The sequence below is a fragment of the Haliotis asinina genome, chromosome 10, assembly GCF_037392515.1.
Source record: "Haliotis asinina isolate JCU_RB_2024 chromosome 10, JCU_Hal_asi_v2, whole genome shotgun sequence".
Lineage (NCBI taxonomy): Eukaryota > Metazoa > Mollusca > Gastropoda > Lepetellida > Haliotidae > Haliotis > Haliotis asinina.
The window spans coordinates 1,438,353-1,457,249 of NC_090289.1; the positions used below are offsets into that span (position 1 = coordinate 1,438,353).

At 41.1% G+C, this 18,897-nt stretch overlaps 1 protein-coding gene across 1 annotated transcript in view; it reads right to left on the bottom strand.

Moving 5' to 3' along the window:
- Window positions 1–1,691: 1,691 nt before the first annotated feature.
- Window positions 1,692–18,897, bottom strand: part of LOC137299128 (dnaJ homolog subfamily C member 10-like) — a 37,154-nt gene continuing 19,948 nt past the window's right edge. The window contains exons 9-21 of the mRNA XM_067831658.1: window positions 18,004–18,126; window positions 17,614–17,703; window positions 15,621–15,740; window positions 14,978–15,089; window positions 14,270–14,406; window positions 13,602–13,718; window positions 10,611–10,712; window positions 9,702–9,857; window positions 9,258–9,397; window positions 8,902–9,103; window positions 6,624–6,755; window positions 5,737–5,814; window positions 1,692–3,268 (exon numbers count right to left, since the gene is read on the bottom strand). Coding sequence (XP_067687759.1) covers window positions 3,251–3,268; window positions 5,737–5,814; window positions 6,624–6,755; window positions 8,902–9,103; window positions 9,258–9,397; window positions 9,702–9,857; window positions 10,611–10,712; window positions 13,602–13,718; window positions 14,270–14,406; window positions 14,978–15,089; window positions 15,621–15,740; window positions 17,614–17,703; window positions 18,004–18,126 — 1,527 coding nt within the window. The 3' untranslated portion in view covers window positions 1,692–3,250. The remainder of the gene's footprint in view (window positions 3,269–5,736; window positions 5,815–6,623; window positions 6,756–8,901; window positions 9,104–9,257; window positions 9,398–9,701; window positions 9,858–10,610; window positions 10,713–13,601; window positions 13,719–14,269; window positions 14,407–14,977; window positions 15,090–15,620; window positions 15,741–17,613; window positions 17,704–18,003; window positions 18,127–18,897) is intronic.

An 18,897-nucleotide genomic window follows, 5' to 3' on the forward strand; every position in this document is an offset into this window, starting at 1 on the left:
TGAGGAGACTGTGACTTTAAGTACTAAGGCCTGCATAGAGACAGAATTGGCATCCATGTATTATCACTATCTTGGAGCAACATTATAAGTCACCACTTAAATGGAATCAATACGTAAAATCACAAATGTCAGGCAATAAGACTATGTTAGAAGTAACAATCAGTTCACCAAACCAGTGGCTGGCCATATTGGACAGAACACTTGTACCTTCTGAAATTCATACCCACTGACCAAGGAATACCCAAGATGTACCCAACAAAAACCTCTAATGTTTTAATTGCTAGGTTGGCCTTTGCTTCATAAAATGAAGTACCCAATGATAATTCAGAACAAACATTGTTCCCAAAACAGCCATATCGCCAATCTGTTGCTGGAAAATGGCCACTATATAACTCTAGGACCAATGAAGAACTCACTACAGAGGGGCATGTTCCATGTACACTGATGCCTGGCTAAACAAAACTTCAGCAAAGTCAGTGACTAAAGGGAAGCCTTCCTCTGGACATTACTACTCTTCTTTAGTTGTTCCATGAATGAATTCCCATGACATTATCATAAACCTGTGTCATGGATATCCTTTACTTTTTCATCTTCAATTACAAACAATGCAGTAAATATTAAACTGCCAAATATATGGATACCTGACAGAAGAAAGCAGGACACCTCTTCAGCTGTTACCTGAATAAAGTAAGCAGTACTTGACTAGCTAAGCAGTGTTCACCCCACAACACACACACCCGTTCCCAGCGGCTGGCATCACCACAAGCACCTGCCTCGCAGGAATGTCTTCTCGTGGTTCCAGACAGCTGACAATATCACAGAAATACAAAACATATTGGGTCCATAATCCTGTCACATTGTCATCAAGTGATGGATATGTACAAATTACCCTGGATGTTGGGCATTTAAGCTTGTAAAATATAACCATAAGATAGGTTTCAGAGCAGTCATTATTGATTTAACTCCAGGGCTGTAAATATCCTGATATATTATAGCATGTTACAAAATGAAAACCAACATTATTCTCAATGATGTACTGTACTTGAAAAAATAGATTGGTGCAAGCAATGAGGTAGGTTGTAAATTAAGCTGAATTCAGTTAACACAGTGTACTGGTGTCTCTATTCTCATGGTACTTACAGATATCAGCTAAAAAAACAATACAAACAGTTCTTTTCGTATGTACGCTTGTTCTTTCTAATTAATGAAGAGATTCCCCCTCTAACATGTGCATCTATCAACTGCCTGATCCATTAAGTGTATTATCACACTAGAGCTTGATGAAAAACATGGTCATCCGCCGCTGACTTTTCAAGGCGTCTCTCATACTCACAGCATAACGGGAAAGTAACGTTGTTAGGGGTAAGGAATGGGAATCTTGTCGGAAAGGGCACGAATATTTGTCAGATTGCAACATTTTGATAATTCACAGACTTGGGTCCCTTCCTAGTTACCGGTCAGTGATGTAAACAACCGCTAAGTACCATGCATCGGTGATCTCGGCAGAAAATGTGTTTACTGAGAGAATAGGAGACGGCCCTATACTTCTCAGAGTGCATAATCAACAGACCCCTTGAGTTTCTTCATTACAAACGAAGGGATCAGGCTCAGTTGACATACAGACACAGCAATCACCTCTTGCTGCTTTAGCAATACAAGTCATTGTATTTCACAGATCACAACTTCTAAGCTGCATCGCCGAATTTTATAGACATGCTTTGGGTTTTTTTCATTGATAAAAACTTCTATATTCTGTCATCAACAGATGGTATTATGGTTCAGGTTTTCTATTTTATACAAATACTGGGACAGACATATGACCCATATAATATAATGCCATTGCACAATGTAAAGAGTCCACGCATACTGGTATGACAAAAGATGTTACAGAAACAATTACTCTCCAGATGATTATACAGTTAACTCTGAACAGCCACAATATGTTGCACAATATACAGCATTAAAAGCAGCAAATTTGATATGAGTTAAAAACTAAGACCACACATGTAGAAAGTATATAAAAAGGTCTGGCATCTCTTGTATAAGTTACCAAAGTCTGTAACAGAATAACAGGTACAAAATATCTGTCAAATCTTAAATTCATATAAGTTACTAGATGTAACATATCTGAAACATTTACATGTACATTAGCTACAGTTTGTTGAAACTGAAAGTAAACTATTAAAGACAGAGGAGAATGTTTGATATTCAATATTCATGGGACTATTTCAATTGCCCTTCATACAATATTCCATGGAATCAAATTGTATTGGGAAGTATTTCCTGAAAAAATTCCCTTCTTTCGTTCAAGGTGTCAATTCCCCATAAATGTTACCAGTACACAATACCTTCTCTTGATAACACCATCTAACATACCACTTCAGATCATTTAAAATGTGTTCAAATCTTTATCAAGCCAGTTTCACATTACCAACACTATGTCAAGAATGTTCTGTTCATGGTGTTCTAAGAATGTATTGTGTCAACCAGCTTGAACAATGAAGATATAAGACATGAGATTCCTCTCACAAAATAGCTCAGGTGCTGAAGGATCTTCATGCACTGGTTATCATAAATAGACCCAGCATTTAAAGAAACAGAACCGAATGTAAGCCCTGAAATGTACTAAACACAAACTGAGTTTGACAATTTGAAACAGCTGAATTTTTAACTCATCTGCATGTTATTATAAAAAGGTCCAAACAACTTAAGTATCTCTGTACCAAACTCAGATTGTCCACCATTCAGTTTGTAGCTGGGGCCTGATATTTTTATACAGAATCACAATAGGGATACAGCTTATATCATTACACTATATTTTTCAGAATATTCATTGCAGCAAATAAGACACAGTGAAACCATATAATACTTGCATTCCCACTGGCATCATCCAGAGTTACGATCCATGGCCAGAGTGTACTGCAGTGAAACTATGTTAAGATACTAACATTTCCAGAGAAATCAGTTGATCCAATCAATGGAATGAAAAATACGGTGAGACAGTAACGTCCACTAATTCCAAATTCCATTTCAAAACCAATCATTCAAAAGGACGGCTTTCAGATTAACAGGGTCAAGTGAGATGTTACTGCATAACACTGTCTTGATTTGGTTTCCTGGAGTCGAGTCAGTGAACAGACATACTACTGGGTAGGACTTGTAAGGCTTGAGGTGAAGTTTTTTGAAGGATCGACTGTAGAAATCCCTGCGAAGTTCTCTGATCTGGATGACTGTCCATGGTCGTCTGATATCATAACTCATCATGGCCCTACAACATACAGCAACACATGGCATGTTACAGGATATATCAGCATTAATCACCTCATAGGTCCGTGGCCCCACAACATACAGCAACACATGGCATGCTACAGGATATATCACCACTAATCACCTCACATAGCCAGGTCTCCAGACAAACAATTCATGCAAACAATACAAAAATGAACAAGAGTCATCAGAAGATGACATATCCCCACGGCCCCCAATGTTTGAAAGGACAAATAATCTGAGAGTTAATCGTTTTTTTAGACTAAGTTTGAATTGTTTCCATGGAATTCATGGAAATTATAAATGCCATATATCTGTAACCAGCAAAGTCACAATTTCAAGATCTGTCTCATATATCTGCCAAGATCTGTTGAAAGATATGAAATGGTTTTCGAGTTGTACTCTGGGAACGAAGCCCACCCCTCCATTTTGAGACTAAGTCTGAAATGTTTCCATGGAAACCAAGAAAACAATACATCACCAAAACCTTTACAAATCAAAAGGCACCACTTTGGGGTCTGCCACACATATCTAGAAACTTTTACTAACAGATATTAAGAAGTTTTTGAGTTCTGCTCCGGAAATGAAACACACCTCTCACTTTTCTGACTAGGTCCCAAACGTTTCCATGGAAACTGAGAAAATAATAAATCATAAGATCCTGTACATAGCAAAAGGCACCACTATAGGTTCTGATTGATATATCTACAAAGTTTTGCAGAAAAATATTGATCGGTTTTTGAGTTCTGCTCTGGAAACTAAGCCCACCCCACCATAAGACTAACACCAAAATGTTCCATGGAAAAACGAAAAAAATATAAATGCCAAAAATCTGTAAATAGCAAAAAGCACAAGCATAGGTTGAGATTACTATATCTATCTAGTTTGATCTAAAAATACTGAACGGTTTCTGAGTTATGCTCCGGAAACAAAATGACGAACAGACGGACGGGGACGGACAGACGGACGGACGGACGGACAGACGAGGTGTCGACTATATCCCCCGCATTACATGCCGGGGGGATAAAAATGACATGTTCCTCATCAACATACATGAGAATGAATGAGAGAGTCAGTTTGGTTTTACACCACTTTTAGCAATATTCCAGTAATATCACAGTAGGGGGACACCAGACATGGGCTTCACACATGACTGGCAATTCTTTAAGCACTTGGTACCCATGTATGGAATCGAACCCAGGTCTTCCACATGACAAACAAACACTTTAACCACTAGGCTCCACACAACTGCTGCATACACACACATGCATGAGAGATACAGAGACAAAGATTAAAACTGATGTACAACTGTGGTCATGTCCAGAGGTCAGTTGGTGTGAGGCATGAAGCAGAGAAATTTCTAACCAACAACTAACTGAAGTCAGTCTGTCTGATGGTATCCAGAGGGAATAACCTGTGTCAGGTTCATTTCTATTAATGTAGTTGTTTACATCTACATAGCTCACTCTGCTTGTGAAACACCTACATAAACCAAGCATTTCATTCAGAACAGTTATTTTGTTTTCATGTGAAGTTTACTTCCAATGCATTTTTTAAATCTGACCTTCATAAGTTTATCAACAACAAATTCTGATGTTCATACTTTTTTAATGAAATTGTACTCTTGAAATAACACATGTGGGCCACTTCCATTGTGAGCTATTTCAGATGTGTATCATCTCACCTTAAGTCTACCATGTCAGCCATTTTACACCATGTTTGATGTAAATGATTTATGATGTGCTGTTACTTTGACAAACGTACTGGAGTAATGGGTATGACAAAAGTGTTTTTTTTTTATCTTTACATTGTAATCCCCCAACAGATGTCCTGTCGACCAAATTGAGCATAAATATGCTTCTGTAACCTCGCAGTATAAAGAACAGTTTTATTCAGCATTACAGTAGGTTATTGCATGGCTGACTTTCTAAACATTAAGTCACACAAGTGGAAGTGAAATACACAGGAATGAAGATTTTCATGGATATCAACTTCTTTATTATGAGAACACAATGTTTTGGAGTCAATGCTTACTCCTTCATCAGGTTGGAGTAAGCATGAAATCCGAAACGTGTTCTCATAGTAAAGAAGTTGATATCTATTAAGTCACACATACTAGATGATACTGTGGAATCCATCCTTGAAGGTATGAAATAGGCATCTACAATTATAACCACTCACTTTCACTTTGTGTGCGGTTATTGTGATGTGAACAGAGTAAGGAACGATTGATACAGTTAAGCTCTCAGTCTGAGAGGGTTCATAGTCCAATGAACACATGCAAAGGGGCAATCACTTGTTGAAAACACTCTAAGTAACCAATCATTCAAAACATTGACATGTTATTCAAACAATGACCAATCACTCAACCAGTACAACTGCCCATTCAGCAATTGTTAGTTTTAATTTGATAATAAAACTACAAACAATAGATCAATGAAGCATGTACATTTCAGCAAAAGACCTCACCATTTTTCTAGCATTCTGTTTCACAAAGTTTATTATTTCATCTGCATTTTGACTCTGAATGTCCCAACCATAAGCATGCTGAAATGGAGAAATATGCAATACATGAACAACCATACACATTTCTTACTGTCAAACAGCAATAAACTGCAAATGTATTAAACAAACTGGTTAAGCAAATATAAGTACTGCATTCAATTTCATGAAAACTGTGGTATACTAGCTAACATGTAATTCTTGAATAACTGCTGTTTGAAGTATTATGGCATCAATGGTGTTTGGCAAAACAAGTATTGACTAAACTGACTAAACTACTGTAAAGCAAGATCATATCCTGCATAGTTAACAACACAGTGCAATAAAATATTATTCTAAGAAAATATATTCATCTCTATTCAAATACAGAAGTAGCATAGTTTGAAAAATACATGTGTCCACTTGGATACACAGACACAGGGCTACAGTTACATAGACACAGAGATATGGTTACTCAGACACAGAGATATGGCTACACAGACACAGAGATATGGTTACTCAGACACAGGGATATGGTTACAGAGACACAGGGCTACAGTTACATAGACACAGAGATATGGTTACTCAGACACAGAGATATGGTTACTCAGACATAGGGATATGGTTACTCAAACACAGGCACTGGGATATGGTTACACAGACACAGAGATATGGTTACAGAGACACAGGGATATGGTTACACAGACACATGGATACAGTTACAAAGATCAGGGATATAGTTACACAGACACAGGAATGTCATGACATACACTGAGATATGCCACATGTCCAGAGAATGAGGACAGACACCAGGGTGATATAATGCACTTGGAAATAGGACATAGAGATGCATTTGACAGCTACTAGCCTCTCACCTGAGCGGTATGTGAGTTATCTGCCCCTTGAAAGAACCTGACTGTTGGGTAAGCTTGAACACCAACTTCCTGACACAGCCAAGGTTCAGCATCACAGTCTACTTTTCCTGCATGTGCTACACCTTCAAGTTGCTGAAAATATCAGTCTACATGATCAACACAGCCAACACAGTCCACACATCTCTGTAGTAATACTACTGTGTGTAGCAAGTGTTACAGCTACAGCCGTTGAGCAGGCCTAGCCTGGAAATTAGGCACTATGCAAGTTAGGTACAGTTCGTTAAGTAATGAACATGGACATAACGAACTGACGGCTATAGCAAACTGTTTTAAAAGTCCTGAATAAACCTCTGTAAATTATCATATAAAACAAGAGTCATCGAAAGATGACATATCCCCCCGGCCACCACATATTTGAAGGGACAAATCATCCGACAGTTACTTATTGTGTTTTTAAACCAAGTCTGAATTGTTTCCATGGAATTCATGAAAAATATAAATGCCATATATCTGTAATCAGAAAAAGTCACCATTTCAAGATCTGTCTCGTATATCTGCCAAGATCTTTTGAAAGATATGAAATAGTTTTCGAGTTGTGCTCCAGAAACGAAGTCAGCAACGTGTTCATGGAAAAGAGAAAATAATACATCTTAAAAACCTGTAAATAGCAAAAGGCACCACTTTGGGGTCTGACACGCATTTCTATCAAGTTTTGCTGACAGATATTAAGAAGTTTTTGAGTTCTGCTCCAGAAACGGAACACACCCCTCACTTTTGAGAGTAAGTCAGAAATGTTTCCATGGAAACCAATAAAATAATAAATCACTAAAACCTGGAAGTTTTGCTGAAAAATATCGAATGGTTTTTAAGTTCTGCTCCGGAAACGAAGCACATCCCTCAATTTTGAGACTAAGTCCAAAATGTTTCCATGGAAAAAAAGAAAATAATAAATCACAAAAACCTGTAAATAGCAAAAGGCACCACTCTGGGGTCTGCCACACATATCAACCAACTTTTACTGACAGATATTTAGAATAATAAATCACAAAAAACTGTAAGTAGCAAAAGGCACCACTTTAGGTTCCAATTGATATATCTAACAAATTCTGCTGAAAAATATTGAATGGTTTGTAAGTTCTGCTCCGGAAACGAAGCACATCCCTCAATTTTGAGACTAAGTTCAAACCGTTTCCATGGAAACTGAGAAAATAATATATCACAAAAACCTGTAAATGCTAAAAGGCACCACTTTAGGGCCTGCCACACATATCTACAAAGTTTTGCAGAAAAATATTGAACAGTTTTTTAGTTACGCTCCGGAAACGAAGCCCGCCCCACCACTAGACTAACACCAAAATGTTCCATGGAAAAACAAAATAACTAAAAAAGCCAAAACTCTTTAAACAGCAAAAGGCACAACTATAGGTTGAGATCATTATATCTATCAAGTTTGGTCTAAAAATATTGAACAGTTTCTGAGTTATGCTCCGGAAACAAAATGATTACGGACGGACGGATGGAGGGACGGACGGACAGAAGGACAGACAGACGAGGCGTCGACTATATCCCCCCACATTACATGCCGGGGGGATAAAAAGTTGTGAATAAACGAATTCTCTATAATGAATTTAATGGCCATAGCAAACTGATCTGCAATCCCCGGGAGTCCCAGGTAACACTAAATAACAGTGTGAACAACAAACTGAGCGAACTCAATAAGTGTCACTACCAATTAGCAGTGCTCACTGTGAAATCTACAGGAGTTTCAGTTAACACTAATTAGCCAAATGACCAAACTCAGTCAGTGTCAATTAGCGATGATGACATTGTGAAGGCTGTTTCTGATCAGTGCAACGGAATGTCCGCGCTGATTCGGAACGTGATGACAACACAAACAGCAATGAAACAGACCAGACCCCTCCTACGTTTCCTGATGCCAATATTGCCAATATATACTTTCTAGTTTCACAGAAGACAACTGACATCTCTTCATTTGATTCGCTCGCCGATTTGAATGAGGCTGTGGCACATATGCAGTTGGGCAAGGATGGACAAAGTAAGATTACTGACATTGTAGTGAAACGAATGTAACTGTCATATGAATGAATGAATGCATGAATAAACTGAGTACGAATGTATCGTACTGTATGTAGTGTGTTTCCTTTGTTCTTTGAATGGATTTTCATGAATAACGAACTACAGATATAACAAACTAATTTCAGTGGTCCCTTGGACTTTGTTCTAAAGGTATTTTACTGTATTATATAAACCTACTCACCTCAGCAACCTTTTCAAACTCAGGTTTAAACACCTGGCAGTGGCCACACCAAGGAGTGTAGAAGTCCACGATCCAAGACTCCCTGCTCTCCAAAACCTTCTTCCTGAAGTTGTACTGTTGTAGAACCTTTACCTTGCTAGGCAGGAACTCGTAGGCCCAGGCACGCAGGGATCCAGCATCTCGATGCCACCCATTGTACATGCTGGAGACAGAAACATTATTACATGAGACAAGTTATTTTGTGTTACAATAAGCTAGTGACTGAACTGGAGGGTGGATGGAAAGTCATCATACTGGATGCAAAGTGGAAGCTGACCAATCTTGCTAGAGAATAGATTGGATCAGACTGAACTCACTGGAAGCTGCCTGAGCCGGATGTCCCTGCTGGGTACAGTCTCATGGTGGGGTAAGAGGTGATGCTCTCCTGCTGACAAAGACCTTTGTTTTCCACACAGTCAACCTGGGCCACTTTGAGGTTATTCACATTCTTCACCATCTGCAAGCAAACTGACTTGTTACACATGCAACAGGGGTACTTAGTGATAGTGCAGTGAACTGAAACATACCCTGTGTTTTAGGGAGTGTGATTTATAAACAAGTGCTTACTCTATTACAAGTAATATGTCAGCTGGAACAGTATGAAAAAACTGAAAGTGAGGAAATTTAATTTTACACATTTTCACGAAATTACAGGACAAGCCCACTTCCTTGCCGACCTTCATGATTCTCTTCCACTTTGTGGCCAGGTATTGTTGTCACATAAGCAAAATTAAATGTGACAAATCCACTTCCTCACTAACCTTGGCGAGTCTCCTCCACTCTGGGGCCAGCTGCTGACATGGGCCACACCAGGGGGCAAAGAAGTCCACCAGAACTACCTCGTTCACCTTTTTCTGGGCCACATGTTCCCGAAACTGTTCCTGGTTCAGCTGAATGACAGGAGGGTTCAGTGTGTCCTACACAGATGACACAGTAGTTAGGTGTTTGTCAGGTTCTTATCACTTTGTTGTAAATGAAAGAAAAATCTGACAAATGTGGAATAGAAAAAATATTTACAAATTTCAAAGTTGATCATTAGAAGTATAGAAACATCATATCATCCTGTAACTGAAACGAGAGAAGTTGATTGTAGATAACCTTTTCATCATTTCAACAATAGGCAACAAGTTATGAGAGGGAAATGTCTGTTTTGTTATTCACAAATATTGTCATGTTCTTTAACTACCAAAAATCTGTCATCTTGTTCTGATTATTTTGTGTCCAGTGTTATTTCTTTTCACTACTGAACAGACAGGACTGCCTTGCTGGTGACAAAACAGTTTATCTTGGAAATACCAAGGTACCTGTATCTGTGTTTAACACAGAACACAAATATATCACCGGTATAAAAACTACATTGAACTGGAGACTATAATTAATCCAACATGGAACTTTTCTAAAACAGATTTGGACATGGAAATATACAGTTTGAGATTTTTTAGCGGGGATGTTAAATATTCTTCAAAAATGTTGCTTTGTTGACATGTTTGATAACATGTAAACTAGATTTCATAAATGTAATGAAAATGTTTGGGTTAATATATCCCTCTCTTATTAACTATTTAGAAATCCGAGAGTGTTGCTATTTAGGGCTAGAAGAGCATTCTGACAAGGTAACACTGCATATGAAGGTCTAACACTGTTGGGAACAGCCTGAAATGGATAGTGACCTGGAGGAACTCTACGATGGAGTCTGCAGTATGGTGGCCATGGAACTGATGGGGTCTGCTCTGGTTGTACAAGATGGTGGTAGGGTACGACCTGATATTATACTGAAACAGACAAACATGCATTGATCTAAACAACAATCATATGTGTTTGAGACCTTTTTAATAGATTTATATCAATGTAAGACACTGTTTCTATTTCCTTACTTTTCTGTGTAGTTTAGCAACCTACAAAAACAAATCCACTTTTAGAGTGAAAATACTCATACTATTTGCTGCCTAACTCAAGATACATGGGAAACATTCTGCATTCCTCCAAACAGTAAAAATATCTTACCTGAATGCACCCCTCAGTAGTTGATGGGCACTCGAAGTGCGAATCTACAACCATACGGAAATTGAAAAAGAAATCCCTCTTGTCACCTGACCAGAAATGTCAATCAAGACAGGGTGTGTGTGACAAAGGTCAGGACCCAGCTGTCATAGCTTATATGCCCATTGGGTGTTGGGGAAATCCCCAAAATAAACCCTACCCACCCACCCCAAGGTATGGAGAAGTGGATATATGTGGAACGCATCAAAACAAATCCAAACCATAATGCAATATCAAACTAAGCAGGTAAAATGGAATGTACAGTAAGGCATCGAGAGCCAAGGGAGAGTGGGACAAAAAAACAACTACCAAACACCACCACCAGTAAAAGGGGAAATACATGGTAACCTGACACCCAAGTGCAAACAGAAGTAGTCAGCTTGGAAAGCTTAGTCAGCTTGAGCAGTGCTACTCTGTCCACTGTGGAGAACCGACTGACCAAACTGAGCATGCTCATGTGAAGGTTTGTCAAGTTGGTAATGACAATGAACATGCTCGGTCAGTGCATAAGAAGGAAATCCAGGCCCAAATTTTTCAAACCTTCAAAATTTTGCTAGAGCAGCATGGAGTATAGAATAATGAATTATTTCCCCAATCATTCTAGGTGGACATGTGGCAGGCAGGTACACCTGCACAGTGGAGGGGTGCCCTCGGATGAGATGTGTTTACTGTTTCCCCAGCAATCCCAGAAGGACATGGTGACAGGCTGGCAGACCTGCACAGTGGAGGGGTGCCCTCGGATGAGATGTGGTTACTGTTTCCCCAGCAATCCCAGAAGGACATGTGGCAGGCAGGTACACCTGCACAGTGGAGGGGTGCCCTCGGATGAGATGTGGTTACTGTTTCCCCAGCAATCCCAGAAGGACATGTGGCAGGCAGGTACACCTGCACAGTGGAGGGGTGCCCTCGGATGAGATGTGGTTACTGTTTCCCCAGCAATCCCAGAAGGACATGTGGCAGGCAGGTACACCTGCACAGTGGAGGGGTGCCCTCGGATGAGATGTGGTTACTGTTTCCCCAGCAATCCCAGAAGGACATGTGGCAGGCAGGTACACCTGCACAGTGGAGGGGTGCCCTCGGATGAGATGTGGTTACTGTTTCCCCAGCAATCCCAGAAGGACATGTGGCAGGCAGGTACACCTGCACAGTGGAGGGGTGCCCTCGGATGAGATGTGGTTACTGTTTCCCCAGCAATCCCAGAAGGACATGTGGCAGGCAGGTACACCTGCACAGTGGAGGGGTGCCCTCGGATGAGATGTGGTTACTGTTTCCCCAGCAATCCCAGAAGGACATGTGGCAGGCAGGTACACCTGCACAGTGGAGGGGTGCCCTCGGATGAGATGTGGTTACTGTTTCCCCAATCATTCTAGGTGGACATGTGACAGGCAGGTACACCTGCACAGTGGAGGGGTGCCCTCGGATGAGATGTGGTTACTGTTTCCCCAGCAATCCCAGAAGGACATGTGGCAGGCAGGTACACCTGCACAGTGGAGGGGTGCCCTCGGATGAGATGTGGTTACTGTTTCCCCAGCAATCCCAGAAGGACATGTGGCAGGCAGGTACACCTGCACAGTGGAGGGGTGCCCTCGGATGAGATGTGGTTACTGTTTCCCCAATCATTCTAGGTGGACATGTGGCAGGCAGGTACACCTGCACAGTGGAGGGGTGCCCTCGGATGAGATGTGGTTACTGTTTCCCCAGCAATCCCAGAAGGACATGTGGCAGGCAGGTACACCTGCACAGTGGAGGGGTGCCCTCGGATGAGATGTGGTTACTGTTTCCCCAATCATTCTAGGTGGACATGTGGCAGGCAGGTACACCTGCACAGTGGAGGGGTGCTCTCGGATGAGATGTGGTTACTGTTTCCCCAGCAATCCCAGAAGGACATGTGGTAGGCAGGTACACCTGCACAGTGGAGGGGTGCCCTCGGATGAGATGTGGTTACTGTTTCCCCAGCAATCCCAGAAGGACATGTGGTAGGCAGGTACACCTGCACAGTGGAGGGTTGCCCTCGGATGAGATGTGGTTACTGTTTCCCCAGCAATCCCAGAAGGACATGTGGTAGGCAGGTACACCTGCACAGTGGAGGGGTGCCCTCGGATGAGATGTGGTTACTGTTTCCCCAGCAATCCCAGAAGGACATGGTGACAGGCTGGCAGACCTGCACAGTGGAGGGGTGTCTTAGGGTGAGATGTTTTAACTGTTTCGTGGGACATATGGCAGATGGGTGTTCCTGTGTGGTGGAGGGGTGACATATTTTCACTGTTTCCCACCCATCCCAGCTGGACATGTGGCAGGCTGGCAGACCTGCACAGTGGAGGGGCGTCTTTGGGTGACATGTTTTAACTGTTTCCCCAACAATCCTGGTGGGACATGTGGCAGGCAGGTGCACCTGCGCGATGCAGTAGTGTCTCTGGTGAGATGACCTGTTTGCGAAATATAACACAGAATGTTTCCTCTGTATCTCGGAAAATGGGAGAGAGAAGCACAGTCAGGAGTCTGGATTAGAAAAAATACCACACATCTGTCATACAAAGAAAATAACAAGGCCTCAAATTTAACAATTCGTTCTTGAAATGTTTGATACCATTGTGTAAGTCAATTGTTGAATTGTCACTTACATTGTTGCAGAGTTGGGAATGCACGGTGCAGTCGACAGTGCCAAAGTTCACGACCTCACTAAAAGACTTTGCTGCTTTCCTGAACTCTGGCAGTAATTTCATACAGGGTGGACACCACTGGAAGAACATGGCTGAAGTAAGCACAGGTTTGAAGAACCAGTAGGATAGAAGTAAGAACAGGGTAGGAGGAATGGAGTAACATTTCATAGACTGATTACGTTACATCTTGTGTGTTCCCCTCACACACACCTACGCTGGGTCTGGCAGACAAGGGGAGGTCATCTCAGTGAAACGAAACACCATACATTCAGATACAGATAATCACCACCATGCAAACCTGACTTTGATTGTTGAAAGGGAGATAGCACATTATTCATGAGTTGTGGATTGGTCTATATGCTGCTGTATTTCAATAAGATGATTGACAACAAATGTGTGGCACTGTCAAAGCCTTGATTTTCGAAGCTCTCATAGCATTAAGACAGTCGTAGCTTAATGTTAAAGTATGGCACTTACAACTACCTTAGCATCAAGAGAGCACAGAAAATCTCAATCCACATCTGTAGCATTCCATGAAATGATGAACTTAAACGTTGACATCTAGTAGTAGTATGATAATGGTGTGAAATCACATTTTTCAGGCTGTAATACAAGTAACAAAAACTTACAGGGGCAAAGAAGTCGACAAACCAGGGATCTTGGCTAAGCACGACTCTCTGAGGGAAGTCTTGGGGCCCAAGGGCTTCCAACTTGGTGACGGCACTGTCTCGGGCAAAGGCAGCCAGGTCATGAGCTGTTAGTCGACCTGTCACAAAATAGTCCTTCATCTTTATTGTCTGAGTATTCCATCACATCCTGGTGGAGTAATTCGGGTTAAGCATTTGCTTGTCATTCCAAGCACCCAGACAATTCCACACATAAGTGTTCCCCACCATGATTTGATTATTGCTAGAAGCAATGCAAAACTGAACTCACTCAATCACTATGAATGTCATTCCCTGTACACAACAGAACAATGTTATACCAGTGACATCCTTTAACACAGAATGATATTCCACTAGCAACTCCAGACAAAGAGGGAATGTTGACATATACCAAGTCAGCAATATCTCAGCTAAAGCTGTGCCTGTAACTAACCAAGTGTGGACCAACTAAAGCAGCTGAGAGCATGGCCCATGTCATCAGACCATAGGTCCCTGGCATTCCTTTAGAGTGTCCACTCAGCAGAGCATATTGCTTCTCCTCTGCCCAAGCCACCTGCAGCTCAGTAGTAAAAACAGGATCCAAATAAGGGCATGAATCAAACCATGAATCACAAGCGCACAAAGTTAGGAAATCACAAAGTTTAATGCATCGAAAGTACAGCCTATGCCTACCATAATACATCTCGGATCCGCCGCTCTCCTTGAACACCATGAAGGTGGGCCGCTTGACGATGTGGAGGTTCCTGCAGGCCTCCCTCATCACCTCACAGTTCACTCGTCCTATCTGTAACAATGGCACCACACTGTCATACTTACACATAAACGTGCACTGACTTTGCATGTAATGCAGGCAATCAACTAGCAAATTTGAGTCAGTCAACTAGGGGCAGTCAACTTGAATATATCAAGTGCAGTCAACTTGCTCATATTAGAGGTAGTCCACTAAAGGTAATGGTCAACTTGCAGATACTAAATATAGCCAACTTGCACATACAAAATATCAAGTGCAGTAAACTTGCACATAAACTGCAGCATCATGAATTGTTGTAAAAGTGTTTTAACCTTTCATTGTTGAAATTAATTGTCAAGTTAGTCATCAGATGATTTAATAAGTATGATGAGTGGAATAAATTCTCATTCTCATCAGTAGCTACAGAAATGTATGACTTGGTGTCCACAATGAGATAACCAAAGGGAAAGTAGACAATCCCATTATTAAGAAGTTCCTTAAAAACACTAAAACAATTCATTTCTATCATTTAGTATATTTGTTTTGCAGTCCTACATTCTCTGACGGACATACACGTAAACCTACATGGAAGTCTGCTAACATCGCTGGAAGCTTTCTTAATTCCAGATCCTGGTGTCCCTCTCCGTCCACGAAGTGAATCAGCCATGCCCGGTCCTGTCCAGTCTCCAGCTTCTCTCGTATTTCCTTAAAGGTCAATAGCAACTTGAAGCATGTTAATCCAGTAAGCAGCAGCAAGTATTTCTTCAACACTCCTGGTGAGTCTATTGTTTAAGCATGATTTAAATCTTAATGTTGTGTGAGTTTGTTGGTGGGAGGTGGGCAGTGATGACATTGAGGAGAACATGAATATCATGATGACAATCCAAACATCATAATGGTCATCCTGCCATCAGTAAGGTACAGGTACACTGACCTGCACAACATGCATACTACTTGAAAGAAGATGGGAACCAACAGATTCATTTGTACTACATACTATACTGGATGGTATGGTATAGCATATCTACACTATATACACTATGCTGTACAAACATGAAAGTGTATTGGTACAGTAGTAATATGACAGAATCACAGCACAAATGATTATTTACAGAAATCAGAAAGAATTATGGCATACGTCACATGAACAGGTAAGAAAAACAATTACAGTAACATGAAAGTTTGGTCCTTAACATGTATGGAGTAGTGCATGTTACTATTATTGGTCACCAATTATTCACCTTCAAGTATCACCTAAAACTGTCAACATCCACTGTTTTACTGTTCTATAATTGCATCAAATTGTTTTGCAAAATAATGTGACATCATCAGTTACCATAATGTAAAAATCTCTTATCTATCCATGTATGTTTACACTTACAGCACTGGTTATTACTGTATACATAAAAATGAAAATCAGTATTTAGTGTTAGAAATTTTGACAATGTCTCTTGACTAGTCTTGGTGCAGTTAACATCAAAGGAACTTAGGGGAAACTATCCACATATCAGTGGTGATTCCAGAAAAAAAATATCCTGAGTGAACCCAACTAGAACTGCCTAGCATTCACATTGTCAATTCTGTGCCTTGTCACACCCTGATGTGGTGGTCATGCTATCAACCACTGGTTGACAACACAATACTGAAGGTCACATTCCTGCAGCTATAAGCAGTGACACATCTGGAGACTAATGACGTTGGGAGACTTTATTCATTTCATCAGGTTTTGAAATATTCTTCTTTGATAACATTACCAAATTTGAAAAGATCTACAGGACATTTCACATGAATGAGTGTGAATCATGCGTCCTGGAATAGACACTGATCATTCATACTATATCCCCCAATTTGCACTAAATCAGGGGATAATAAGAAAGAAGGAGAAAGAATGAGCACTGGCAAATTCTGTTTGCGCTAGTTGCCTGTGAATGAGACAGAGACAGAAAAACTTATTGCCAGGAGATACAGTAGCTCAGTTGGCCACAATGACCTGATTTCCATCTTGAGACTATTGCATGCAGTGTTGGCAATACTTTAATTTGCCAAATGGCCATCAGTGCCTGCTGCTGCCTGTAGGCTTTAAACTCTTCATGCCCTGAATGAAATCTGCAGGCCCTGAACAAAATCTGCAGTCCCATTTTGTTCAAGTCAAACCAAAAAACACAATTTCACACTGTTTCTACAAAACCAGTTAACAAAACCTATGTGCTGAAATACCAGGAAATGAATCTGTAAGTTATCTTAAAATGGTGGATAATGGCTGATTACTGAACAAGACAAAAGATCTAGGAAACAGTTCAGTTGACAAAAAATGACAGATAATTTACTGAACACCACAAGGGCAAATATCTGAAACTGCTGACCCAATAAAATAACACCCGGTTTTAGGCCTCCGGGCTGGTGAATATTTTGAACATTGATTGCAAGTCAGATAATATGCTAGACTCCCATCTTGGTCACATCAGACACTAAGATCTGTATCCATTGTCAATCACGTTATTTGAACTCTTTTGACATGGTAATGAATCAAGCATTGGCTATCTAAAGATACCACATTTCATAATAACTGCTTCCTTACCTTGAAGGTCTCCTCATCCAGCGGCGTGACATCAGGGAGTTGAGACAGGATATCTCGGGCCAGCTCCTGTGCTACCAGACTAGTCAGTTCCTGGACAAAACAACAACACATTTGTAGGACGTTAAACACCAACTTGATTTTAGCATGGAGAAACTTCTGTGCACTCAATCATTTTCAATTTCATTATCCTTTTCTAAAATGTCACAACACTCCACACAGACTCACATCCCAAACTTCCACGCTCAGCACGGTGATCCTCCTAGTATGAGTCCTACTCGAAGCAGCCAGTTCTTTAGTGGTGCAATGGTCCATTACAGCCCAAACGCTCTAGCACCATCTATTTTCATTCACCCCTGATCACTGTCGACTATGTTTCCCTGTTGTACTTACCAGCCCCTGACTAATGTCAACATTGTTTGCCTCATAGAAGTAGGTGCCGTACTCGTGGTCCAAACTCCCACACAGATCTGCACTGGTGTGGCAGTTGATGCTGCCGACCCTCACTAGCTCCTCCTGGCAAAGAAGAAGGAGATAGTCAATAGCTATCTTGAGGTGAGGTGGCGTAAGGCCAAGCGGTGGCTGCTGTGCATGCATTGTGTGTCTGTTTCTCTGTTTGTGTGCTTTTGTGGCCTTGGTGTCAGCATATGGGTTTGTTGGATTGTTGTGTGGGGGGGTATGAGGTGGGTGAGGTGTGTGGATGTGATGTGTGTGGGGTTGGGGATTGGGGTTGTGGGGCATGGTGGAGGTGTGAGGGGTGTGAGTAAGGTACATGAGGTTGAGGGTTTGGGGTGGGTGGGGTGCTGGATAAGGTGTGTCTGTGCATTCATGTGTGTAAGATGTGTGTGTGTTAAGCTAACCTGGATGGTTACAATACCTCACTTTACCATGGAAACCCCACACAGCGCCCAACTGTGACTCAAGGTAGGTAAGGTTTTAGGGCGACCTTGGGCCTTAAAAGACCTATATGCGCCCAACACTTAACAAACAGTTACATTCTTGTCCAGTTAAATTACGTCGTACTTATCCGTTTTGACGAGGAAGTCTAATACAGCTCTTTGTATGCAACCATACATTAAATTATCGCCAAGTATTGCGTTCAGCGTAAAAATAGTTTTGGTTTTATTAAGCACAATGTCTCTAAGAGCCTTGCGTGGGTTTTCATGAGCTGGACATTCAATGAGGTAGTGCTGAACTGTTTCTGGGCAGTGTAAGTTACAGCTTTCACACATAGGAGAGATGTCTTTATCTAAAACGCTTTTATATGCCTTTAATCCACAGTGTCCT